The sequence below is a fragment of the Parambassis ranga genome, chromosome 12 (assembly GCF_900634625.1).
Source record: "Parambassis ranga chromosome 12, fParRan2.1, whole genome shotgun sequence".
Taxonomy (NCBI): Eukaryota; Metazoa; Chordata; class Actinopteri; family Ambassidae; genus Parambassis; species Parambassis ranga.
Window position 1 is genome coordinate 10,457,294 of NC_041032.1, and position 20,719 is coordinate 10,478,012.

The window sequence follows — 20,719 nt, forward strand, 5'->3', positions numbered from 1 at the left end:
AAACCACCCAAGATAGTTAAGAGAATTGCATGTGGTTAGTGACATTAAGAGGGGAGGATCCTGGATTGATTGAAAACAGCCGTGCGCATGGATGAACTGAAAAGGTCTGTATGTGCCTGACATCACAGTGCACATGGAGCCGAATTTGCAAAATTGATATTAACACAATGTTTTCTTTAATAAAAATAATAATTTTTTTTGACACACAATTAACTTTTAAAAATTAACTTTTTCATTCAGCAAAAAGGAAACATTTCTAAAGTTTATTGAAGGATCTCTGGTCTTGTGTAGGAATTTCTGAAACAAGTACAACACGAGTCTCATGAGCAAGGAACGTGTGAATTTAATCTGAATATCATGTCCTTTGCCATGTCCTTGGTCTAAGCTAATTTTTATTTCATTGTATTTATAGTATAAAAAATGAGCTCCTAATAAATTACCCACAGAGAAAAGTGTAACTTTTAGGTAATTTTGTGCAAAATAATTAGTTGGATATTTGGTTACTAGAATTATCTATAGTCCACATTTTGCTGTCAGTTATTGTCATTTCCATAGATTTGACCATTTTCTCCAGGTACTCGAGCTTCCACCCGGAAACCGAAGATGCGCACATTTGCTTAAGTGGGAACTTTAAATTGGTTGTTGGTGTGACTATGAATGGTTAGTTGTCCTTCTTGGTTAGTAGACTGCAGTAGACCGGTGTCCTGTCCAGGGTATACCACCCCCATGGATTGATAGATAAATGGATGGATGATATTGTACCTCTATCTGTATCATGTTCTCTATATTTTAAAAAAAAGTGTGAATGCAGTGTAATATGACATTGATTCCCACGCTGCGAAGTGTCTGTTGCCTTTATGAAGTGCGTCTGTGAAGTGTCTCTGTGTTTGTGAGTGTGTCAGAGCTAAAGGGTTAGAGGGGGTTGATGTCTGCCTTCTAAGTGAGGAAGTGTGTAACAGTGTGTGACAGTGAGTCATCGATAGTGAGAGCCAGAGCCAGACACTTCTTAGAAAGCATAGAGCGTGCATGCCCGGACATATCCCTGTCTGTTTATTCGTCCTGCTCTCTGGACTTTTTGTGGATCAGTATGATTCTACAGAGCAGAAGGATTATGACTGGATAGTGGGCAGGCTCCAGCATCAATCCTGGAGTTATACTTCACCAGACTCATTTTTTTTTAGCTGATTTCCGCTAGTTGAATTAAACATTCTGAACAGCAGAATAGTATAAGTTGACATCCATGAGACGGATCAAGCCTAACTGGACCTTTTTCTGATCATGGTCCAATTATATTAGGAGTTTCTAAACAGATAAATAGAGGTCAACACTCTTAGTTTGAGTTACAGATTGTGTTTAAATGGCCTTGGTTGCATGCAGGTAAAGGACTGAAACAATAGCATAATACATCGTTTAACCAATCCATCCATCCATCCATCCATTTTCTTAACCTGCTTCGTCCTATGGGGGGGCTGGGCATCAGTAGTCAATGGGAGAGAGGCGGGGGTGGACCCTGTGCTGGGAAGGGCTGAAATATAGTTTTAATTGTGAACTATAATGACCCGTGTGTGTTGTCTACGATCAGACTGATATGACAACTAAATTCCTGTACTAAATTTATTCTCATTCCATTAGACTTTACTGTCAATGATGGAAACATCCTTTGCGTGTTTGAAATACAGTTTACATTGCCTTAGGTTACACAATGGATGACACCTTTACTCTGTCTCCTCCTAAATCTCCAACCACATTAGCAGCAGCACCAGAGTAGGAGTGGGGCCCATCATAACAGCTGACATTACAAAATATTTTCAGTGGCTACAGCTCCTTTCCTTGCAAACTCAATGAAAATGTACCCTGAAAGCCAGGAGTACATGAGCTGAGCAAAGCCAAGCTCTTGGAGTACCTTAGTTCATTCTCCTCCAGCCCCCCCTACCCCCCTACCCCCTGCCCCTTCTACTCCGGCTCACTTTCTCGTTTCTTTAATTCACCTCCACACTGGCCACACACACACTTACAGTACAATAATAAATGTGTTGAGATAATGTGGCTTGGAAACCATATTCAGTCCTCACTTGATTAAACACTGGAATTTTGCACAGTGCCCAGAAATGAGGTTAGCAAATGGCTTCGCTGGTTGCCAGCTTGGAAATGCACAAAAGGAAATCGAGGGAGAACATAGTGTCTGCCGCTTGCTGGCTTCTAAAAGTGCTTGATGAATGTTAGTGTACGTCACTTGGGATAATGCGAGTTAGCTGTGTGTGGACTCCAAATATGGCTGGCGTGTGACTGTTAGAGGTTGTAATGACTGCGCTGAAGTGAGAACCCTGCAAGGGGCCCCTCTCAGAAGGTACACACCTCAGCTCTGCCTTTCCTCTGCAGATGGACTCACAATGAACTCTCAGTTTCACCTCAACCTCGATGTTGCAAGAACTGTAGACACACCAAAGGCACATTTTTTGTCAAAAAATATTCTTCTTACCTGTTCTGAGAAAATGTATTAAATCATTAAGGGATGTATTTTATCTATGTAACGATCACTCATGTTTGTGTAAAAAAGATTTCACTACATAAAGTCTGTAAATTTCTGCATTGTTTACATGTTGTCTTTTGGTATAACTTCATCCCATAGGCCCTCCAGACGTGGAACAGGCTTGTGAACCAAGTGTCCGTACCTGGAGCCCCAACGCGGGGATCGAGCAAGGCGTTGTTGGCCTGTCTGAGTGCCCTCTGCAGGGGTGCATGCTTCAGCTTGAGTTCCCCTATCCGCTGATACCCGACTCCTTAACCTTATGGGTCACCTTCTTTAGTCCCGAGGAAACGGCGCTGCCTGCCATCCACAACATCTTGCTACTAACTGTCAGTGGGAACAACATTTCACTGGGGCCCAGTAATGTTTTCTGCGACACACCACTGTCTCTGAAGCTGGACATAGAGGAGGAGGTGTATGGCGTTCAGATCTACACTATGGAGCAACACCTAGAGATCGACGCCACTCTTCTGACATCCAAGCCCAACTGCCCTCTTTGTAGGCATTGCCAACCACTACGCTACCGCCTGCTGCGCCAACCGGCCTTCACCCATGCACCACATGGTCTGATGCTGAGTGAGCCTATCCGCCGTTACACAGACAGGTGAGTGACTTGGTAGGTGATTATTTCTCTACGAGCACACCGTGTTTGGCTGTGTCAGCACCATCCAGAAAACTCAGATATGTTCCTTTGACAGTTGAGAAATAATTCCAAAGCTTATAAAATAAATGTCCAACCAGTCTTCCTTGTAAAGAATGAAAGCCACACAATGCATTGGAACAATTGTTCTCTGTTAGAAGTTGAGAATTGCTGAGCGGTTACCATTTAGCTTCCTGTTTTAGTGTGATGTAATTAGAGGTTTTTTAGACATGCCAGTAAAAGGTGTTTATTTATCTGTGGAAACTATCCACGAAAATATGTTCTTGTAATACCAGATATCCTTTTCAATACCCCCAGGACCACTAGCAAGCCGCCACTGCTTCTGCAGTTTCAAATCTGTTGCCCAACATTTGTTTCCTAAGTCACAGGTCAGTTGTTGCCCACATTTGTTTTTTCCTATGTTCCATGAAGCAAGAGCAGATAGATGGCTTGTTGAAGGTATTATCTGCACGCTGCGGTGAGAGTTTAGTGCTTCGCTTTCATGGAATGTGCTGACTTGATAAAACTGTGCTATACATGGCACTGCTGTGTGTTGTGCCATCTCACTATCGTGCTGTCGGCGTGGTTCACATGAGAAGGAAAGCACTTGATAAGAAGCAAAAGGGTGAGTATGCGTGTTATGCAAGACGGAGTGATGACATCGAAGTTCCATAAAATGTCTGTGCACAACTTGGTTGAATGGCAGTATTTGTGGAAGGCTGCCTACACGGGGGACATATTTATGTGGAGGTTTTGGCGCACTTCGGTGATTATTGATGTACGTAGGTAGTTTTACTGCTGTGGTGTATTTCACTAGCTGTGGTTGCATTCCAGTGGTAGTGGTCAGTGGCACTGGCTGTTTTTTTCTGTTGTGAGAGCATGTGGGATCTTCTCTATGTTAAGATGGTCAAAGCTTTCAAAGGCTTCAACTAAGGATGATTGTGACATATATATGTAGCCTTGTATTTTATAAACAAACAAAAAACCCACAAATTCCTATAGGGAGAAAACATGCTAAAGGGACAGTGCACTTTTTTGTGGTGTTTTGAGTTGGTCTGTTTGATGAGCCTTTATACCTTCTAAAATAATTTCTCGTCACACTCGGTCTCAAAACAAACAAAAGTTTTTGACATGGTGATAAGTAAAGTTCACCCAGATGTTTTGTCTTCTGCGCACATCCAAAGCCTTCTGTTTTCTGGTCCAGCTGCTGAAATGCTTTTGTTGACCACACAGAAAGTTACTTTTTCTTCTTGCAGTAGGTTTCCATGGGGTTGGAGGAGGTGATTGACCTCATGCTGTCAGGCCACTGGCCTTCATCTGAGCTGGGGCAAACTGAGCAAGAAGAACGACTGACATCTTGGCTCCTTTGGCTCCATCCATGGGTGGTGGTTTGTTTGGAATGGCTAACAGCGGAGAGGTCAGGGTGACAGAGTAAATTATGGTGGAGAGTAAGAAGGCTGAAGAGGAGATGCAGGGTGGGAGGTTGGAGCAGTCAAAGGTAAATCATTGCTAGGCTTGGGGTCGGTGGCAATAGGTAATGAAGTAGAACATTAGGGGTTCAAGAGAGTATAAAGCTAAGGTAGGAGACCTCCCAGCCAAAAGAAAGAAGGGACGGCTCCCACAGCATCACTAAACAAGGGCTATGTAATCTTTCTGCACAATTCCTCCACATTATATGCCCTTTATCTTCCCCTTTACACACTTGGAAACCTTTGCCAGGTTTCTTAGTACATTCAACTGCTCAGACAGTGCTGATTATTGCGTCCAATTGTAATCAATTTGATCAGTTTTCAGATTTCTCAGGAGTCTAGTACAGGTTAGGGTCTGGGGTGATCTGGCTGCAAGCTGTGATTCAGGGTTCAAGAAGCACCAGAATATCTCTCTATCCATCTTTTAGTCAAGCTGATGATGCAGTGATTCAAATGCAAAAATGCATTTGTGTCACTGCAGGCTAAGAGTAACGGACATGGATAATCCATTCAAACAAATTCTGGTTAAAGTATCTCTTAGAATTCTAAACACATACCATCAGCTTGTTAGACATACTGTAGGTGTAAAATGAATGGCAGTAAAACCTCAAATACATGTCTGCTGCCAAGCTGACAAAAAGAGAATTGCTTTGTTTGTTGATCTTGCTGGCTCAATCTAAGTCTTTTTTTCCCCCTCAACTTCCTTATTTTTATCTGTTTTTCTCATCTGAGGTCTCTCAGCCAAGAACAACAAGGAGCTACAAGATGGAAACACATCCATATGCATACTCACACATCAGTAAAGGAAGGAACACACACAGATGAACACATTTGCTCTCAGTTGCAGGCAAAATACATTCACGCGTGCTTCTATGTGTAATCATCTGGTATTATCACAATACCTTTGAAAGGCATATTGCCTGTCTGCCTTAAAGAGGGAGATAAAACCTCCATTCCCACAGGGGTTTTGACAAGAATGTCTGAATGAAAAAAATATGCACCAATGATGAAATCTCATCATGTGACACTTTGACAGTGACTGAAGTTAGGCCCTTTGTAGTATACATTGTATATCAGATCTGTTGCTATGATATATAATCATTTCCAGAAACTGATGTGGTTTTATGGTTCTGGATGAGCATGGTGAATATTATCCAATGCAAGCGTGCAAGTTCAAATGATTGAACCACTTCCAGGGAGACCTGATGCTACTGACATTAAAAAAGTTGTTCTTATATATGTCCCAATCATCAAGTTCTATGGGGAATTCATAGGCCTGTGTAACATCTGCACCACTTCTGTTTCATTCTTCCCTGCTGCCAGTGGCGGCACCTAACATGGCCAGTAGCAGTGAGGCCAGGGGGAATCATGCATGCATCTAATTGGGAACAGGTTGAAAGCCACATTTTAACAGTTGTTATCATTCTTATCACGCTAGGAGGAGCAGCACTGTTGACCCTTTAGAACCAAATGCGTTTTTGACACTCACGAAACACATGCTCAGACTAGGAGTCAATACCATTTTTGGATCTTGAATAAAGCTTCACAGTCTGATTTGAACGTTTGTAGTGGTGCGACCTTTTTTAATCATAACAAACAAAAACAACATCAATTTGATAACTGCATCTGCCTGGAAGAACAAGGGTCTGTAAGCAGTCTGACCCTCTGTCGTCTTCCTGTAGTTTCGTGGCTGCCAACATGACAGCCTACAACCTTACCTTGTTTTTAATGTTTTAACCTTAACCCGTTGTGTTTTAATGCTTAATCTATCCTCCACAAGTGGAAACCATCATGAAGCACTTCACTAAAATACAGCAACAGTTCCATATGGTGGACACAAACCAGGGAGTCCTGGGTGAACCTGCAGACCATCCACAGCCCCTCCTACGTCCTAATGTGTACTTTTGAAACTTTGTACTGTGAAATGGCCAATTTGTCAGATTATGTTATGTGACATTGATCTGTGATTGACATAGTATCTCTTAAGGTTGTAGCACTGTGTTCAATATGTTAACACAGTGTCGCCTGAGTTCTTGCCGCTATCTGAAGAAATATTTAGGCAGTTTTTGGCCAAACTGTTCTCTGATGGTAACAAACCACTGGGGAGCTTGCTTGAGAACTGCATACCTTTAAGAGCTTTTTTCACCTGCTCTTTGCAGATGGATCTGTGATGTCAAACCACCTGGTAAATCAGGTCACACTCTGGAGTATAGACTCAAAGTAACTGTTCCTGCAGTTTAGGATACTGTTAGGTAGCCCTTTTGCTGCTGTGGTACAATTAAGTTGAAACAACAACCCTAAAGAGGAAGGGCTTTTACAGAAAGGACTGTGAGGCTTCGGAAGCCACTCAGACAGTTAAAGACTTTGCCTTGGACTGCTTCAGTATTGACACTGGTGATGGGTTTCCAGTTCTTTGCTTAGATAGACTTGCAAAAGAAAACCAACCTTGACAGAGCACACAAACCACAGCCTTTTTCCCCCCTGACCATGGCTGTACGCACACTTATTCACCTTAACTTCCTCCTTTTTGTCTGCCTGTGGCAGCACATCGACATCATGGTCCTCTACACTTGCTGCTGAAAGAGGACGTCATTATTCCCAGGTGTGAAAGACATTGCTTGTCAGGAAAATGTAACTCTGCTCTATTTTGAATCTAATTGTGGGAAGATTGAGAGACCAAACTTCAACATAATGAGGAAGAGATGACATCATATGTTCCATAGAAGCCCCTCGCCCTATATACAACTTCGCCATACCTTACTGTAAAAATCACCATTTTCCCTGCCTCTATGCCCTCTTTTTGCTCGTTCTTGTGTAACAGTGTCTCCCACTGTAGCCTGATCAAGCTGTGCCATTACTTTTCCATGTACTGAATTGCCCACAGTTATGATAGCCTGAATATCTGTTTATCCACAAAGGGAAATTTGTGTGCTTCCTTTCAAAGCAGTATCTGTTTCTGTCTTCTTTCCATCTATTCTGTGTGTTTGCTCTCCTCAAAGATAAAGTCTCCCACAGCTTGACTTTTCCAGAGGCTAAACTAATTCAATTAGAGGGGGCATGTTTGAGTGTAGCCTGGAGTTGCACCGGTATGAGCCAACATCGCTGAACAGGACATACTGTTATATAGATGAGAGTCCATCAGGTCAAACACTCTGTGTTGATGATAATAAAGCCAACACAAATATCTCATTTTAAGCATGAATTTTTGCTGTGGGGTAGTTCATTTGTTACTTGATCTTTAGTTTCATTTTTTCTTTTTTTCTTTTTTTTTTCCCTCGGACAGCGCAGCTAGCTTGAACTCAGTCCGCTGGGTTGTCTGCTGGGAATGTGATGAACAAACACAGGGAAGATTAAGAAATGAAGATGAAGGGGAAATACAATAGCCATGGACCGTAGGCAGAAATGTCATGAAAACACTCCACTAAAGGGAGTTGCACATGTATACACACACACACACAAACACACATAAACATGCACACATACAGGTTTAATTCAAGAATTTCCTTCGGGATTAATAAAGTTTTATCTTATCTTATCTTATCTTATTTTATCTTAAAATGTATTACAGTAATATAGGATTTGCACTATAGGCCACACAAAAATGCTGCACACCACATGTTACTCGCAATACAACATCCTTATCTGCTAAGTGTTGTGAAGGGGGCATTCCAGTGCCAGATTGGGATTATTTGGACTAATATTATTCCTCACCAACATACCTCACATCTACTACACACTATATATTTTAATACATATATGCATATTTGCTCCAATCTAACAAAACAAATGTGCCCTTAGTACACAACAGTGTGCATTTCACTCACTCATTTAAGTTCTTCTTTTGGAAATATGGCAACATAAATACAAATCTATGTATATTATATTTAAAGTTATAAAAGGACTGTCCTTTTTAAATCTAAGAAGGAAAGAAGGAAAAAAATCCTAAACCATAAACATTGGAATCTTTGTCGGTTGCAGCCGTTGTCAGTTAGATGACAGCTAAGTGAAAAGTGTGGTGTGTTAGCAGGCTAACTGTCATACTCTGCATAATGCATGTAATTATAAAATGCTCAACACAAAAAGCACAAATCATTTTTACAGCATGATATATTAGGGAGAGGACACACGCGCGCACACAAACACACACACATGGTTGTGTTCTCATCGCTCTAAATGACATTTTATTGACTTACATTCATTTGCTGAAGATTCACCATAACCCCAATGCTACCCTTAACTTTTAAAGTCTTCATCCTAAAATGTAATGATTTATGTTAAAGGGACATGATTTTTGTCCCCAAAAGGAAGACAAGTTCCCACAATGTGTCTGTGCAAACAGATTTATGACTCCACAACATGAGTAATACAAGTACACACATCACATGGGGCCAAAAACTCTGAAAGCCAAAAAAACCATGAACGAGAAACCATAACCATAAGCGACAAATCAAAACTAAAAATGAGAAACCAGAACTATAAGCAAAGAAAAAAATGTGTCACAATGGGAAGAAAACTGTAAACAATGCTGCAAATGAGAGTGCTTATTTGATATCATATTGTTTCTTATTGTTGCTTGCCTTTACATGTTTTAATCCATTCTAAGTTAATCAATGAAATGAAGATGTAAAGGCAAACAACAGATCACATTACATATAATTTACAGAATAAAATCTGGATTATTTATGTCAAGAAAGCACCCTCGCTTGCACTTTAGTTGTTTTCTTTCCCTCAGTTGTTGCTTTGCTTATGGTTTTGGTTTCTCATTTACAGCTTTGGTTTCTGTTTTGTTTGTTTATGGTTTTGATTTTCTCATTTATGTTGTTTTCTTCCTTTCAGACTTTTTTTCCCCCTCAGATTTCCTTATCATGGTGACTCAAGAAACCATCAATGGCGACTAAACACCAGCAAAGTGAGTAGCCCCCCCCCCCCATATTTCACCTCTCCATATTCATCACGATGGTTTCTTGAATCACAATGATAAGGAAACTGGATGCAAAAACAGGGGGGAGATGCAGCCATATCAGTGTGTGTGCAGTGTGCACTGAAACAGGTGTTGGCTTATGAGATACTAAGAGAACACACACACCAGCAAACAGAGCTGTCCCTTTTGGCTCTTCACAGGCCTGGTCTGAGTCTTTTTCTCAGTGTACGATCTCCTTTTATCTTTTATCATTATTCTTATATATGTGAACTTATTGTGATCTTTGTTTCCCTTCTATGTAGGGATGTGCTACCACATGTTGTGTACACCTACTGGGTCCAAACAATGTCTAGCCAGAGTGAAAGTGAACCATCTCCACCTCTTGTGCATGAACTTGGGGCATCCTACTGTGGCGATGGACGTATACAGAGGTAGCAGATGTAGATGTGATCACTGATCAGATTTAGAGTTGTATCTGTGTGTTTTCTAACTACTACCTTGTATTTTTAGCTCCAAAGGAGAGGAGTGTGATGATATGAACTCTATGAATGGGGATGGCTGTTCCACTCAGTGCAAGAAAGAGCCCTTTTTCAACTGCATTGGTAAGTCATATGGACAAAATAGTTTAACATTCTTAAAAAAAAAAACAGCTTAAGAATGGACTTCACTTGTGAATGGACAGACTTTACATCTGTACTTCATCTTCTTCATGCCTCTCCCAAGAGAATAAATACCAGGAGATGTCATACTCACTTTGACCTCGTGTAATAAAAGAATCTGGAAGACATTATTTTAAAATGAGTGAGTCTTATCTTATTTTACATAGTTGAGTCGGTTTGCATCTCCTACTGTATATTGTCTTATTTTATGAATAGATGAATGGTTTCCTGTCCTGTCTCCGGCTGGGCTAACAGTCATTCCTCCCTGCCCCCTATTTTGTGAATGTGTGTGCGCACATCTACTGTACATGCATGTGTGGACACACATGTGTGAGCCCCTGTGAAGTGGCCACTTAATCCCTGTCAGATTGCTGGATGACTGCACTGGCTGTGCTGTTTTTCCACCAACTGCAGTGCTCTGGGAAGTGTGTGTGTGTGTGTGTTTGTGTGTGTGTGTCTGACACTGTCTAACATAGCTGAAGTTTTGCACAGAAATTTGACACTATAATGACAGGACCTTCTATCCATCTGTCTGTGTATGTGCAAGAGAGTGCCTTCTTGTAAATGTGTTGAGTAGTAAAAAGAGGGAAATGGATGGAGGGACGAAACAAAGCGTGCAACAGGTTTAGGAGTTACAGTCTGGATGAGGTCTACCTGGTCAAACCTGGTGACTGTGTATTTGTTTAGCTCCCAGGCATAATTAGTACAGGTTACAGTAAATGCGATCTGCTCTAAGTAATCTTGCTGAAGTCTTCTCTAATTTTTTGATCACCTTCCTACTTTCTTGTCATCTGTTTATTCTATCCCCTTCTTACCTTTTTCATCCCTTGAGCTCATATTCTATCGTTCCTGCACCTTTCACAAGCCACTGTTTGAACTTCCTTTCGTCTCAGTCCCGCTCCTTCCATGCCTCTGTTCCTGCTGAGTGAGTGGCGGGAGCCTATTCTATATGCCCCTTCAGTAGCCCCTCGTTCATTGCCAGAGCACAGAACTGACTTGAGCTTTTGGCTGTGCTGGGGATGGCTGGAATTTCGAGGAGGAGGCCCTGGCCAACTTGGCACAGAATGCCGCCTTTCCCCCCTAACTGGAACCCCACCGGCTGACGCTGCTTTAGCTGAGAGCTGAGACCAATGAGGCCCAGGCAACCTCCCTGCTCTGCTCCCCTCTCCTCCAGTCCATAGGCTTTCAGTTCCAGACCTTAACTCCGGGTGGGATGTCTGGAAAAAATACTGCTGTATCTTTCTTTACCCCTTGACTTTGTCTGCCCCCAACCCCCCCAACTCTTTCCCCTCTTCTCCCAGTGTATGTCTGTCACGCTCTCTCATTGATTCTTCCTTTTTTCCCCTCCTGGCCATAACATACTATCCCATCTCCATTTATATATTTTTGTCTTTTATCCCTTACCTTCCTCCCTATCTTTATCTGGTCCTCTTCCTCTTCATCTTCCAAAATGATTGCAATAAGTTATCCAGAATAATAAAACGGATGACAGAATTGGAGAGAGCACTAAAAGTTGTGAAAACTCATCTGTATGGCCAAAAAACTGTATGATTTACCTAATCCTGTTTTTCTTAAAATGTCACTTGTACTATGCAGGCAATAACTTACAGCCATTCTCTGTCCATCTGCAGAGGAGCCAAGCATGTGCTACTACTACGACGGTGATGGTGTGTGTGAGGACTTTGAGCGAGAGACGGGTGTGAGGGACTGTGGCCTCTACACCCCAAGTGGTTTCTTGGACCAGTGGGCCTCCACTGTTGAAGTTTCCCATGAAGAGAAGCTGTACTGCTCTGGGGAGGTGGCTGCTGGGTATCCTGCTGTTACCAAGGTAAGAGTCAAAATTCTGGATATTTAGAGAAGAGATGAAATACTCATAATCTCATATGTGGTAGTCATAAAGGCTGATGTGTGTTATAACTACTTATCCAGTCAGCACTACACATACTTGCATCCGTTAGCAATGCAAAAATGTGGCCTTGCTCAAAGGTTATTTTTATCATTATGACACCTGAGTTCCACTGGGGGCATTTGTGATACAAGCCTTGCCACTTGCTGCCGATCACTGCCACTCAGTGGCAGTGCATGTGGTTCTATCATATGTGCCATGGTGCATTTTAGAAGAGCAACATATACACGAGAAAAGCTTTATTGGGGATTCACTTGCATTACAATGAGGTACATGTATGCACTGTATACTGTATACTGGCTAGAATCCAACACATACAAGTGATTTTTAGAATAGAATATGTCTTTGAAGTACTTTTGGGACAACAACAATACATCTGCAGAGTGTGATGTAGAACAGGTGAACGATTATGAAGGACACTGAAGAACGTATAATTTTGTGACGTGAGCCTTGTTTTTTGTCAGTCTCTTACAATAACAGCATCTTTTGCTGGCCAGTTAAGTAAGATTGTGACTTTTTAATTAGATGTTTGCCAGGGTGGGTGCAGAAGTTTGTTTTCATTAAACTAATGCTTATTGAAGACAGCAGAAGAAGCCATTGATTTTACCTAAGCCCGGTGGATGCATTGATCTGTTTCGGTTGCAACACACAGAAAGGGGCTGACTGCCTAAAACAGTGAGACATATATATTTACACACACATTTCTATCACTTAGCTCAAACAAAGGCTTTGTTTTAGGAGAGAGGTGGGTCCATACAATGACACTGGTGTGTAGAGATTTATGTCTCTTTAACATGAGTGATACGTGCACAAACACACGTACACAGAAAGCTTCGGACACATAGAAGTGCATTAGCCTCAATCCTGTTTAATCCCCTCTGCCTAATATGGATGGTGAAAGCTAACACGTGTTGTTGATGTATACTATCCCTGTTAAAGCCCCATTTATTATGTCAATTTATTATTATCATTTTAGATTCTTACTGGCTTTCCAGGTGTTCAGGCCAAAAGTTTTCACAAACATTGGTTGGTGATATCATTATATATATTGTTTATCCCCACAAAGGAGAGGTTTTGTGTCAAACTGCCAGACTTCTTCTGATGTGTGTGTGTGTGTGTGTGTGTGTGTGATGTTGTTGGTGGATTCTGTTCCCACTGCTGATGATGCATTTCACAAGGCCAATGAACTAGTTGTTCCTGAACAGCTGTGTTAAGGTGCTTTCCTTCAAACAAGGTTAGGAAATTAACCAACACCCATTTAATGCTTTTGATATTTATATGGAAACACTTCTGTTTGAGCAAGAAAAGAAAAGAAAAGAAAAAAAAAGTTCCAACCAGCAAATGTTGCAGATGGTTCATTTTCTGAGGGGAATGAGACATCAGTGGAACACATCCATATAACCATAAAGAAAGGATTTCTGCTGTGAAGGACACATTGTTCATACAAAAAACGCTTTTACTGTAGAGAGCACGCAGTTCCCCAAGGGTCATATGTGATGAGATCACCTCATTACAAGGCCACTGAATCACGAGTCCCCATGCATGTGTGGAAAATATGCAAACACAGGTTAACAAAACACAGTGATCTTGTCAATATCTCTGCCTTGCCATCACTCCCTTAAATTCTCACACACACTTTGCATTTATCTCGAGATTGTTAGGCTGTCGCTCTCTTTAGTGTTGAGAATATTGACACAAACATTTTCACGTGGTGTTGCGATGAAGATAACACAGCGTTCCTTAACTGAGGTTGCATGCATGTGGCTGTGATGACTGTCCTGCAGGCTCATGCCACAGAGGAGCATGTACGGATTGATTGTGGAGATGAAGACCAGGCAGTAGGTCTGCCTTTGTTTTGTGGATGCTGTTTAAATGTGGCTGCTTTCGAACAACACATAAAAAAAGACCACAGTAGCACAGCAAGGCTTTTTGAATATGTTACCTATTTTGTCCAGCCATTTGGCACGTTAACTGCTGTTTATACTGACAATTGCACTAGATGCCAACCAGGAATCTGCCACAGAGTGCCCAATGAGGAGTCACTCTTCAAGCATCTGGATCTCATTTGCTATCTAAAGTTCTTCAGTCCTTCTTGGTTTGTGGGTGTGTTTGCAATTTTCCTGGGTGATTTTGAATATTTGTTGTGGAAGGGGATGTGAAAGGCAGATGATAACACCTAGGGAGCTCCTGATCCCTTATTTTTATGGTACGCTAATAGATGTGCAGTGTTTTTAGGCACGCTCATTGTCCTTGACAGGGAGTCGGAGAAGTGTTGGATGGGGGGGGTTAATGACAATTGCTTGGCAACTTTGAGTTGACAGTCATCACTATAAAAACGGCAAGGTCTCAGGCATAATAAGTACTGCTGGTACAAAATGTATTTTCTGTACTCAGGGGAGACGAGACTGAATATATTATGTCATGTTCGCTTTAGATTTTACTTGAAAAAATGATTAGAAACATCTTGTATGTATATTCATTTCCAACTGTTCAATATGGTACAATAAGTAGATGCTGATTTTTAGAGAGTGTACACCCAGATGTACATGCCAGTCAGCTGTCGCAACATCATCTCGAAGGTCAGCTTATTTGAACTTATTCTATTAATGGAACTTGTCACATCCCACCTCTGTTTGGAAGAGCTTGGACTCTGTTTGGAGGCACTTAGTCCTCGTATGGTTTCTGTCGGAACCTTCAGTGACCAAGCTTACAACAGACCTGTACCTCAGCTTCTGTTGGAATGGCTCTTTATTTACAGTGAGGTTACACGAATATGTATTCTCTCTTTGTCCTCTACCCAGTCTGCGCTATGTAATGTTACAAGGGCCATGATACTAAATGGGTATGGCAAGGTTCTTATGCCTGACAGGATCAATAACAGAGATACGAGGCACAGCCATCATTTGTTTTTGGGGACTTGGCACTGTACGCTGGGTAGCATTTTGATCTCAGTCAACCACACTCCAGAGACAATGTCATTACCATGACAGAAAGCCAAAATAACAGTAAAGTTCTCTGCTGGAGTTAGTGTCTGGTTAACCACTAGCATTCATCCCACAGTATGTACCATCATTGCCTTTCTAGTGCTTGTTTGTGTGCTGGTGTGTTTATGTGTGAGGGAATAAAGAGAAGGAGGCAAACTGAGGCCCAGGAGGAGGTTATAAGTTAAAAATGTGCATAGAGTACAAAGAAAAGCATCGTTTAGGGCCTTTGGTTTAGCAGGGCTGTATTTTTCATCTGAAATTGTTTTACTTTTAAAAATAAATGTGACCTCTTGTTGTATCATAGGTTTTGTGCCAAGTACAAAATCTCTCTAGAACTAATGTCACTTGCTTCAGAGGTCTTTATGAGTATTGTGACCAGAGGTTAGAGCTGTCACATACACAAATGTCGTCATCGTAAATGGCATCTGATAAGCTGATTGAAAGCAAAAGCACATTAAAACAATGATGTAAATAATACAGAGATGCAGAGTTTAAAGTTTGATTGTCCCAGGTGATTGCGGAAGAGCTCGGAAAGAAGAAGAAGGCTCACCCTTTGTGGTGTAATTGTATGGTGCTTTCATATTCATAGATGGAGATGATGATCTGCCCTGATATCAGACAAAGCTAACCAGGTTTCTCTGTGTCCATGAGTATTTCCTTTGTTCTGAATGAGCTTGTTGGGGGGAGAGGATAGAACATCATTTCCTTCTGATCTCATAAACAACTCCTGTTTGTGTATCTTTGAAGTCTAAAGACAGTGTTGATTCTTTGAGCGTGTGTGTGTCTAAGAGAGAGCAAAGGAGGTCGCAGTGATAGGGATCTTTACGGATGCAAAAAAGCAACAACAGCACAAGAAGGCACTTGAAGAGAAAGAGAGATCATGTATCTGCACGAAATCTCAAGTGCTATGTACTTGCGGGCGTGTGTGTGACACACAGAGAGAGAGAAAGAGAGAGAAAGTGTGTGTGTGTGCAAATATTTCTACTGTAAAGTACACGCATCATAAATACAGAAGAATATTGAAACTCATCCATTAAATAGCACGGTGAATGATAATCTCAATATTCAGCATTTGTGCATGGGATCTGATTTTATTTTTTTTCCTTAAATTCAGACTTCATGCATCAGAGCAAAGCCAAGGAGAAGGATGGCTGAGTGCTCCCACATTTAAACCTCTACTGAGGCAGGGTTCAGCAACATAAGAATAAATGGTGCATAAGAGTCATAAATACATACTGCTTGTTTGTACACAATAGTTTAATAGCCTGCTGTCTGCCTGGCAGAATGAAAATGTGTGCAAGGTCTTTGGACAGCCTGACACATTATTATTATTACATTATATTATATTAAGGCTGCCATCATATCCAGTTTTCTCTGTTTCCAAGAGAAGGAGCCTTATTATTGCTATAGCTGTATAAACCGTACATGATGGAGGTGAAGTTAGGTCCTGTTGATCAGCATGACATGATATGAAACATATACCACAACACCCCACTGAAACTGGGGCAGTATATCAGTGCAGCAAAGTGGCTTATGTTACCAAAAAAAGAGACAGGAATAATAAAATTGAGATTTCCAAAAAGAAAACAAATACGCAGCAGTCAAGTGCTTTAAAACCAGCTAACATAAGCAGAAAAGGGGAAATAATATATAAATCTAATGAGCTAAATGGCATATAAAATTATATAAGGAGGAAGAAACATAAATGACAAATGACAGATGGATGGACAGATGGGGTTAAAGGTTGTAACTGGAGGTAAAACAATCTGGCAATTAGCTTGACCGACAGTCTTACTGCATTCAAAAGAAAATACATCACTGAATAAAAACTATTATGAAAGCAGAAAATGGTCCAAAACCACTCTTATTGGCCATTCCCACATTAAAATGTCCTCAAATGAGCAGTTTGATCCAATCAAAATACCATATGGACACCAGAGAATGTATGAAGTTAATAAAGTTGAGACACATTAATGATCACAAAAACTGCCAATGTAACTTTTTAGCCAGGTTTAATAGTTTAATGTTGTTTTTATTTTTTTTTCCTTAACATTTCTGGTCCCTCATTTACTGCACAAGTTGTTGTAGAATACCTTCTGAATAAAATAAGATTCCTGATCAGACTTGCACACAGGTAGGGAGCCAGACTGAGACACATAAGCAAAACACACACACAGACTCACAATGTGCCGACTCCGTACAGGATTATAGGGCAGGTCCATAGGGGACTGAAATGTACTACTGCTGTCTTTGTGGAGCAGAACATAATGTTCCCCCCACTACCACATTGTGGAATATGGTGAGCCAGCTTAGCTTGCTCTAGGGGAAATGGAGTGGAGAACTGGCCCTAGCAACTAACCTTTGAGTGTGTGTGTGTGTGTGTGTGCCGTAGTGCGTGTATCAATGCAGCTTCGTCGCCTTCACGTACATACGTGCAGATGTGTTTGTAAGGAGCGTGCATGTGCATTGAAACTTTAAGATCAAACAGCAAAAGCCCAGGTGATTTCTCCAGAGAGAGCTGCTGCCCAGGCAATCTATGACGCAACCCCTGGGCACCCCTGGAGAACGCTAACCTTAATTATACATAAGCAACAGAAGGGATAACATTTTAGTCCTCTCATGCTGCAAGAAATCGCCTATATATAAAGTTCACCCATCTTGAGATGTAAAACAAACATATGTGCACAAGGTCTGGATTAAATAACCACCACATTCATCTTTTAGTAAATAATTCTTCAGAGGGAGAAGAGAGCGGCACTGTAAAAGAAATCATTCTGGCTAGTAAAACAAGGAAACAATAACTGGCCCAGTTCTGTCCCAGGTCCCAAAAACAGCAGGCGGCGGGTGTTTGTGTATTTAAGTGAAGGATACATGCAAACAGGCTACTGCAGAGCATACACATTTACACACTTTCCTCTCCTTTTACATGCAAACAAATACAAACCTACACATACTGTTGCAGTAAGTGGAAACACACACACACACGCATGCATACATGCCCACAAAAACAAAAGTGCATACAGTAGCTGAACTGTTGCTTTCAGCAGTACATGAGGGCCAGCGTCTCTGGCACAGCCTCTCTCACCGACATTCGCTACAAACCACACAGTCCTTGTCAGGCAAGGTGCCAGTGACATAAGCGTGTGGTAAAAAGAAACCTCGGGGATGGTGTTTCTTTTTCTCTTTTACTTTTCCCGTTTCAGTTATTATTGTGGTTCAGCCATGTGGAAACCTCATTGAAGCTGGTGTATTTTTTCATGGCACTGATGACCCCCCGTAACATTTTCAAGCTGTTAATATGCAGGGTTTTGGCACTGTTTTATTGAGCATAGGGGGCCACTGACTGAGGGGCATTTATACTCTCCGCAGACCCATCTGTTTTCAACTTGCTGGCATGGTACGCTCACCAATCCCTATACATTAGTTTGTGGTCTGTGCTCCCTACCACCCAGTCACTTCTCATGTCTGTCCTGATGAGAATGGGATAGGCAAACTGCATAATTGCACCCACTCTCTAACTTTTACAGCCCCGTTCTCAGTAGGCCATGGAAGTCGCCCATCAGTCGCCTTGGACCAATGAGACGGAGAGCTTCAGTAGGTATGGGTGGGTCTGGGTGACAGGACATTACCTCACACACCAGGCGCTCACCAGCATTCCAGTAAACCATGGGATAGTGCTTGGAAACTCATACTAGTTTCTCTCTGTTTCTGTTTCTCTCTTCCTCACCACAAATGCCTCACAGATGCTCACTCCTGCTTCCCGTGCTCAAGCTTCAGATTTGCAGCCTTAGCAAAGAGAGAGAAGGAGAAACGAGAAGGAGATCATAAAGAGACACACCTTTATGATCAAAATACACATTTCAGGAAGTGCTGCCAGCATGCAGAAACAACAGCAGCTACATCCCTGCCTGAAACACAATAAACATCAGGGCCTGTCACACCAATATCATGCTGTAATGCTATAAAGCTTAGCTTGTTTGCATCCTAAAATTCACATTTCAGTCCATGTGATGCTTCTTATGAATGCCTGGGTAAAAAAATTAAATGTAAGGCAACAATAGTCACCCACAACAGTCACACACCGGCTATGATGCTAAAGTTATCACCGATAGGTTAACAGTATCTGAAAAAAGACAGACACACAGCACAGTGCACTTAAAAAATTAAGATGGAGTAGCCTAACTGGTGTTTGTTCCTTAAGTTAACCAGCCCTTCCACTTATAGTGTTGTTTGCCTCCTTTGACATGATACACCGACATAATGCTGTTATGATGGCGCCCTCGTGCCTCTTCGTGTGGCCCCATGATTGCCACGTGAGAACTCAGTGATATATAGCCCGAGCTCCATGCTTACATGATGGTGGAGGGTCGTACCAGTGCCTAACTATGAAACCACTGCAGCTCCTACAAAATCACTTAAGGCTGAGTACTTTTACACTGCAAGTCATTTGTCAAGAGTGTCACAGAAATATTTGCTATAGGTAATGTGTTACTAGTTCAGTATTTGACCATGTTAAGTGTGGTATCACTTTATAGCGGGAGGACATTTCAATATGAAAAATGACAATGATTGTGTTGCTTCTTTGTGTGCTTAGAGGAAAAATGCATGGTGTGTAAGGTGAGCTCAGATCTTCCTCGTGCTCCGGGGCCACTCTCTAGTTTCTGGTAAATGTAGAGAGGACCTTTGCAGGGCCTCCTAAACGTCTGATAATAGCCTTTCATGAACATATGGCCCATGTTTGTGGTTGTGTCTATGAGCTTTATTGATTTCCATCCAAGATAGGACATTTTGAAAATCTGGAGGCTTCAACATCCGTTTCCAAGCCAGCGTGGCTGTAGCATGTGTACAACATGTGTATGTTTGTATTTGAGTGTTAGTACACGGATGAGCGCAATGTGCAGGCATCCCTGTACAGAGGTGATCTAACTTCAGCCTGGCACAGAGAGGTTAGGAAGGCTGTTGTTGAGTTACATTATGCTATTAGGGCCATTATTATTGTCATTACTCTGCCTTCGCTAACAGCCCCCCCCCCCTTCCTTCCTCCCTCTTTTCAACTTTTTGTTTTGCTTCATGCACTCCGCACTGTTCAGTGCAGACGTATTTCTCGATGGGTAATAAGTCTGACAGTTTCATTCTCTCTTTTCTCCTCACCTTTATCTCTTCTGCTTCTCTCTGGCTTAAACACTTAGCTCTCCTTTTATCTGAAGTGGTGATTTACAAACACCAGTTTGTGTCTACAGACCTGGGGTTGGCTGTTGACTGCCAGTCTGACTCTGCAGCTGGTAAATATTAAGACCATGTGCGTAGCTGTGTGTGTGTGTTTTGCAGTTGAACTCATCTACAGTGTTGCTATGATTGTTGTTCAAGGAAGACATAAATGTGTTTAGTTCTTAGCATTTGAGTGATCTACCTGGAATAGCAACCCGTTTTTTTTTCCTTTTTTTTTTTTACAGCCTTGAAAAACATGCCAGCGAGTTTTTCCTTTAGCATTACGACGAATTGCTTGGCAAGCTGCAAAAATGTTCACTGACAACACATTTGTCTTTCTCTAAAATATCTTAAATTATGATATCCATTTGCAGCACTGTTATCTTTATTGGTTATATTTAGGCA

At 41.6% G+C, this 20,719-nt stretch overlaps 1 protein-coding gene across 1 annotated transcript in view; it reads left to right on the top strand.

Moving 5' to 3' along the window:
* pappaa (pregnancy-associated plasma protein A, pappalysin 1a) overlaps window positions 1–20,719 on the top strand; it is a 72,210-nt gene that overhangs the window by 18,999 nt on the left and 32,492 nt on the right. The window contains exons 7-10 of the mRNA XM_028418181.1: window positions 2,630–3,131; window positions 9,860–9,988; window positions 10,068–10,159; window positions 11,848–12,044. Of these exons, the coding sequence (XP_028273982.1) occupies window positions 2,630–3,131; window positions 9,860–9,988; window positions 10,068–10,159; window positions 11,848–12,044 (920 nt within the window). The remainder of the gene's footprint in view (window positions 1–2,629; window positions 3,132–9,859; window positions 9,989–10,067; window positions 10,160–11,847; window positions 12,045–20,719) is intronic.